The sequence below is a fragment of the Cottoperca gobio genome, chromosome 4, assembly GCF_900634415.1.
Source record: "Cottoperca gobio chromosome 4, fCotGob3.1, whole genome shotgun sequence".
Classification (NCBI taxonomy): domain Eukaryota; kingdom Metazoa; phylum Chordata; class Actinopteri; order Perciformes; family Bovichtidae; genus Cottoperca; species Cottoperca gobio.
Genome location: NC_041358.1, coordinates 13137575 through 13144885, shown reverse-complemented (window position 1 = coordinate 13144885; position 7311 = coordinate 13137575). Strand labels below are relative to the sequence as shown.

The window sequence follows — 7311 nt, the reverse complement described above, 5'->3', positions numbered from 1 at the left end:
TCCTTCTTCATCCATCTTTACACAATGTCCCTTTGATATGCAGCATCAAGCCATTATCTATTCTCTTCTAGATAAACACAACACTGATACACTTGGATATGACAGTGGAACTACACAAACTAAAACTAAATTAATTAGTTTGAAAGTTTTAGCTCTCCATCTTCCTCTTCTCAAGGTCCCGTATAGGATTCATTGTACAAAAGCTTAGTAGGTTGTTTTCAGATACAAGTGATATCTATGATACATGTGGCTCGTCACCGACAGATCATACTCGTATGTTTTTCTCTTGTCCAAAATTTGTTGAATTCTGCTTTTGTTTCCTTTAATAATTTAGACAAAACCCTCACATTTACACTAGAAACATGCCCCTTGATAGCCATCTTTGGGGTACCCCTTATACCAGCCAGTCTCACTAACAAAGATTCTGATGTGGTTGCTGACGCCTCACTCAAAGAACGCAGATGTATTCTGCTACGGTGGAAAAGCCCAAGTCCATGTTCTACTATATTCTGGCTGAATGGGTCTTGTCTGTCATTGGAAAAGGTGAAATATTAATATTTGCCAATTTCCACAAAAGGTGGCAGCCTATTATGTAAATACTGATACTGATTCACAATGCATCCCTTTTGTATTAGGTAAGCACTAAAAAAAACTCACCAAAAGAAAGGTTTGAACACTAATTTGTACTTTGTATTTGTCGTTTGAGTTTGAGTTTGAAAGTTCATTCTTGACTTTAGAAACTAAAGTTAGTTGTTTTCATCTATGTTGGCTTAAAAGTTGAGACTGAAATGGATATTGAAACATCTGTCTTTCCATGACGTCTGGAAAAACTCCATCTGGTGATTTAAAAAAAATCATGTGATATGATCAAAACCTCCAGGACAGCGAGAGAGATGAGAGTGTGGTGAGCTTGATTTTGGTCAACTACTGTAAAGGTTCATGGGCTGATGACACTTACAGTATCAGTCGGTTGGTCAACTGCATACATACAGTAAAGTTGTATGCTAATGTTTCTTTGGACAAAGAGATATACTTTGTACTGTCTACTTCCGTGTTCAGGCAGCTATACCTTAATATACACTACACAGATACACACAAACGCCATGTAAATCACTGATGCTTTGATATTGTTTTGAACAGGGTTGTTTTGAACAGGGTTGAACATATAATCCAATCAGGGCCTTCAGGTCAAACACTTTGAAGTTTGAATCGTAATGAGCCCCTGTGGTCTTGCTGTAATTTGGTGAAAGTGTTTGTGTAAGATCATTCATTTGTGAGTGAATTAATCACACTGTAAGGCTGCATATGACCACAGCAACTACGTGTTTGTACAAAACATGAGTCCCATCACAATGTAGGAATGAAAGAATGCAAAAAGTAAACTGTGGGTACAATTCTGTATTTCTTTTTACTTTTTCAGCAGTCTATGCATTTGTTTTTTACATGGATATACAGTTTTGCATGGAAAACTGAGAAAATGCATGTTGACGTTGAAAACCTTTAGAATTACAACTGAGAGAACCTGTGGAGGTCATTACATTACATTACAGGTCATTTAGCAGACGCTCTTATCCAGAGCGACTTACATTGAACTAAGTACAGGGACAGTCTCCCAGGAGCAACTCAGGGTTAAGTACCTTGCTCAGGGGTACAATGGTGGCAGCCTGGTAATGAACTCCCGACCTTCTAGTGTTTTGTTTGGAAGGCGGACCACTAGACCATCACCACGCATCACTCACCACTCATATTTTCCTTCTGCCTTTTGATCACCTTAAGATTCCTAACTTGATATTGTAGTCGTATGTAGGATGGGTGAACATCTACCAAATACCCAAAATGTCCTTTTCTCTAAAGTGTCCCTGGAAACATTGCATCTGCATCCTTTAGTGAGTTTTCTATGGCTGTATATAACAAGATTAGCGTCAACTTTCTCCCACTTGCACACAGGTTCATAGTGTGTGTAAAACACCTAAAAGACACAGTTACACCAAAAACCTTACTTTTTTATATCGTGTTAAAATGCTCATCCTAAATGTAAAATTGTTAAAAGTCTAAATCAACCTGAATTCATTGTCATGCTAATTGAATGTTGGCTTATTTATTAAAGCTCGTTCTGCTCTTTTAGTTCATTGGTGATAAAATAAGTTAACAACCAAACACACAATGTAGTCTTTATTTATAAAAGCCTGTCGCTTGAGACTAATATAGACTGGCTGGTAGAGCTGTGGGAACCACAGTCCAGACTGCTCTACACCTGTGCGCAAGCACGTGCAGCTGCATAGGTCATTATCGAGTGGGTGCGTGCGTGCGGGCGCGCGCGACTATCTACTGTTTGCTCTTCAAATGAGCGCATTCGTTCAATCAGCAAATTGTATTGCTAGCGACATAATGACGTGAAACACCAAAAGTTGCGGGGGTTTTCGGTACAACAATTGATAACGAATTAAAAGCACAACAGAGGATACTGCCTTAATCGATTTGAACAAACTGCAGTGATGTAAACTGGTAAAATATATAGGAAATATATAGGAAAATATTATTATTATTATTATTTATTATTATTATGTCACACAATCAAATATACCGATTAATATGTCATTTTCACCTGTCTTACACCTGGATTGTGTAATATTTTCAACAGTTTCAGTTTAAGAATAATTTGTCCAGTTAAATCACGTATCTATGTGGTACATTTCATCTTCCCATAATCTGCAACTGAAATCTCAAATTACAACCTAATTAACGTCAACAATTTCAGTGTCTCTACTCAAATATAAATAGTCCTATGTGACTGTAGCCTACCCCTGTATGTTGTGAGCAGTAGATGTACTGAGGCATGTGAATACAAATATTTACCGTAATAATGTCGCTCATCATTATAAAACTTTTTTTTTTAAGTCAATGAAAATTCGCGACTGGACCACATATAAATGTATTTCAGTTTCAACTCCTTATAGTAAATTCTGCATATTAAGATATGAATATATTCGTATTCGTAATTATTGGACGAAATAAATGAGCTTCATTGATTGTGTGGGAAAGTCTATCCTCCATCTTCTCAGGTTGTTGTGTCTCCCTAAATATGTCTTTGATTTTTTATATCCCTAATGAAGAGCCAGACGTGTCAGTTAACGCCCCCTAGCGGCTTGAATGTCTTCCGAGGTGTTAGAGGTGTCAGCCTGCGGCATCACGGTGCAACATCATGCAAACACACAGAGACATCACACTGCAGTTTTACTGCAGGCACTCTGACGCATGTGAGCATGAGATTTTGGCTTAAAGACGCTTTGTGGTGGCTGAACCTGCATCTGTAATCGCACACATGAATCAGAGAGCAAATTGATATGACAACTATAAACGTATTAACCAAGGGCAGGTTCGGCTTTTGCTGTTTATATGCTCTGATGTTTTCTTTTGGAATTTGTTTGTAAAATGCCCCAGCAAAGACACACATAGAGCTGCTTTTGACAAACTCCCATATTGCTTCATATACAGCTTTAATCTAAACTATGTTATGCACCCTGAAAGACCTCTGGTGGTGCCTGGACGTCTCTTTCATGACCTCTTTTAACTGTCTAACGACGTGCATATTTAATACCTCCTTAGTTTATAAATTATGAGAAAAATATAATGGCAGAAATCATCATGAACCCATTACAGAGCCTAACAATTTCTATATTTTCATTTTGTTTTCAATTTTGTGACAAACTTGACAAAGTTGGTTTGCCAAGAACACGATTTCTATAATACAATATTAATATAGTGTAGGGTACATTACTAATAAATGGGCTACTATTATTAATAACAATATGATGCTATTAATAATAGCGCAATAATAATAAGAATGAATGAAATGCCACGGTGACATTGGAGAAGCCTTTTGCATCATCAGCACCTTCTTCGGTGTCTGAAAGTGAATTGAAGCAGAGCGAGAGGCTCCTTTCTCTTTCTCATGGGGATCAGATAAATATAGCGCCTGTAACCCCCCCCCCCCCCCCCCTCCCCTTCTCACATACATACATACATACACACACACACACACACACACACACACACACACACACACACACACACACACACACACCAACCCGATCACCATTTGCTGTTTGTGTAAAAGTGATTAGCCAGACACAACTGCGAAGCTGTTACCTTTATAGAAGCCAAGCTGCAGAATATCCTGTAAAACGACACGAGCGGTGATGTAATGACGAATTAAAATGTGACCTCCAGTCAGACATCATCACCAGGAAAACAACCATACATTTAGTTTTTAAATCCTTATTATTTAGCCCTACATGTTCATATATTTTATTTAAATATGATTCCATATTTATAACAGCCTTAAAAGCTGTAAACACTCCGCAAAGAGCCATTTTGGAAAAGTACTTATTTAGGTTTATTTGCACTAAATCTCAGGATATATAATAGTCTCCTTTCCCCCTCTTCTTTAAATCTTAAATCCATATAAATAGGCTATACATCTTAAGTTCTTGCTTCTTTTGTTTGTTTGTTTTTTACCTTCGGCAACAATTCTTATTTAATTTAAAGAGTATTCCAAATGTATGTTATAATATCTGACAATAAAGTTCCACTACATAATTCTAATTCTGAAAAGCTAGAAACATAATTCAATTTCCTTTTGTTACTCGATCAATATAATAAGATTGGTTTAATTAATAAGAAATAAAACGAAATAAATAAAAGTGAAAGATAAAGTAGCTAATTAAAAAATATAGACTTTCAACATCGTGACAATTGGATGATATTAATAGGCTAACTTTCACAAGATAAGACCATTTTAAAATATCTAGCCTACATCTAAATTTAAATATCATTGTCTTTGATTTTTTTTATGTCTTTTATAGCGTGAGAGGGTATACAAAAATAAATGTTCTAGAATGTATCTCAATAAATCTGTCATCAAACAATTCATGAATGTTAATAATGAAAAAATGATTTAATTCTTTCTTAGATTTATTTACAAATAAATTCAGTTTACAGCACAATATAGCTACATAGAATTACATATATTTGATTTTTTTAAATTATAAACAGACTATTTTTCAGAGCTTTGTGTGTCTTGTATGAAAAGGAAGCAAAAATTGTGTCCAGCTGAGCTCTGATAGGTTACAAAAAAGAAAATGTAAAATAATTATCACAGATCTCAAACAGGAACAAAAAAGACAGGTACAATCATTCTTTTTTTTCTTTTTTTTCTACAATATTTACAAATATTACCTGTACAGAAATATCTCCTTTTTTTCTGTTTCAACAGTCTTTACTACAGAGTCCAGTGTTATTGATTTGTGCTGTTCACACTTCCCCCACCCCGTAATAATGTCTCTATATAAAAATAAGAGTTTATTTTCTCTTGGTTTCAAGTCACTGTGAAGGCCACTTGGACACCGCCGCCGCTGCTGGGGGTAAAACATGTCCAGAAATAAGATTTGACGGCATGCTGAGGATGGGAGCCATCGTGGCTGAGGTCCGGGACAGAGAGAGGGACTGCGCGCTCAGTAGGGCCGACTGCACGGTCATCGGAGGCCGCAGGAAAGCAGCGCCCGGTGAGACCGAGGAGGCGCTGGACACCCCGATGATGTTCTCTATACTGAAAGACGGTCTGTGTGAAGGCTCGGATTTGATCATGGACGCTGTGCTCAGACTGTTGAGCTGAAGTTGCAGACTCGGGCTGAGCTGGGAGTTGAACGCTTTTCTGTTCAGCTCCATCGAGGACAGGAGAGGGACGCCCGGTGGCAGCATGTGACCTACAGGGGGAATGTACGGGTACTGCAAAGCCGCCGGATGGGAATAAGCCGGGTGGATACCGTAGTGTCTCCCGTAGGGGCCCCCGAGGCTGTACGCACCGAAACTTTGCATCATGAGCGCAGTCTGGTCCCTGAGCAAGTCCGGCTGAACTCTCTTGAACCTTTTCCTCCTCCTGAGGAAGCTGCCGTTGTCGAACATGTCCTCCGAAGCGGGATCCAGGGTCCAGTAGTTGCCCTTACCGGGGTTGCCAGGTTCCCGTGGGATTTTCACAAAGCAGTCGTTAAGAGACAAGTTGTGGCGAATGGAGTTTTGCCACGCCGGGAACTTCTCCCGGTAATACGGGAAGCGGCTGCTGATGAACTCACAGATCCCGCTGAGGGTGAGCTTTTTCTGCGGGCTCTGGAGGATGGACATGGTGATGAGGGCGATGTAGGAGTAAGGCGGCTTTACCAGGCTGTTTTTGGGCTTCTGGATCCCACCTCCCGTTGCGCTCTGGTCTTGACCCTCTCCCTTCCCGGTTCCCGCCTCTCCCTCTCCGGAGCTCTCGCAGCACGGACTCCCTCCACCGGACCTTGTCTCCTCCTTCTCCACCTCGATCTCATCTTCCAACTCCTCGTCGCCTACTTCTCCTCGGAGGTCGTGCAGGATGCCCCCCACCGGGCTGTCGCAGTCGCTGTCCACCCTCTCCATGCACTCCTCGTCTCCCTCGCCCACCACGTCGATATCCACGTCCTCCGCTGTGAGCACAGTTTGGCCGGACATGTCGCTGGCTCTTTCGCTTCCTCCAGACAGGGTCATCTCACGGCTTACTTACACTAAAGTCAACCGGAGCCAAAACAGCCGAGCAGCCGGGTGTGATGGGTAGGTGAGACCTTCGCGGTCAGTGCGCACACACGGCGGGGTCTGTTGGACTTCTTGTCGCCCCTGTCAAGAGATCGGGTGTCTCCAAAAAAAATCTAAATGCGGTTGATCCGGCAGCAAGCCAGTCAAACCAAAGAAACGTCAACTTCTACAAATATTTCTCCACTCGGTAAGTGAGCAGGCCTGTGTAAAGCTACGAGTCTTGCCTCGAAGTTGTTTGGAGATGTCTTGCGCGCCGACGTCCCTTCTCGGTGCGTATATTTCCTACAGGAGTGATATTTGGAGAACCAAGTCGAGATGACACATGCTGCTTTTAAAGGCCCGAGCTTTTAAAAGGACTGTCTGATAGATTACTTTTCCCAGTATAAGATATACTATCAGTGCAGGACACGTGGTTTGGTGACGACAGACGCCCCCTCTCCTCTCCTCTCGTCCCTCCCTCCACCCTCCTCTCCTCTCTGTTAAACCATGCAAACTGGAGTTGTTTCATGGATTTGTCAACAATGGGACATCAGCAATGCTGCTTTCCGTTGATTTTTGTGTTCGTCCGTCATAGACCATTTAACGGTGGCAGAGGGAGGAGGAGGTGGGGGAGAGAAAATTGGCCTGCATGATTGAAAGATCTGATGCGCATTAACGTGGCTGCGTATAAACAATACAAACCTTTAACTTTGCTAATACAAA

At 40.8% G+C, this 7311-nt stretch overlaps 1 protein-coding gene across 1 annotated transcript; it reads right to left on the bottom strand.

Moving 5' to 3' along the window:
- Nucleotides 1–4970: 4970 nt before the first annotated feature.
- foxd3 (forkhead box D3) lies at nucleotides 4971–6985 on the bottom strand. Its single transcript, XM_029429844.1, has one exon. The coding sequence runs from the start codon at nucleotides 6562–6564 to the stop codon at nucleotides 5383–5385; it is 1182 nt and encodes a 393-aa protein (XP_029285704.1). The 5' UTR covers nucleotides 6565–6985; the 3' UTR covers nucleotides 4971–5382.
- Nucleotides 6986–7311: the final 326 nt, after the last annotated feature.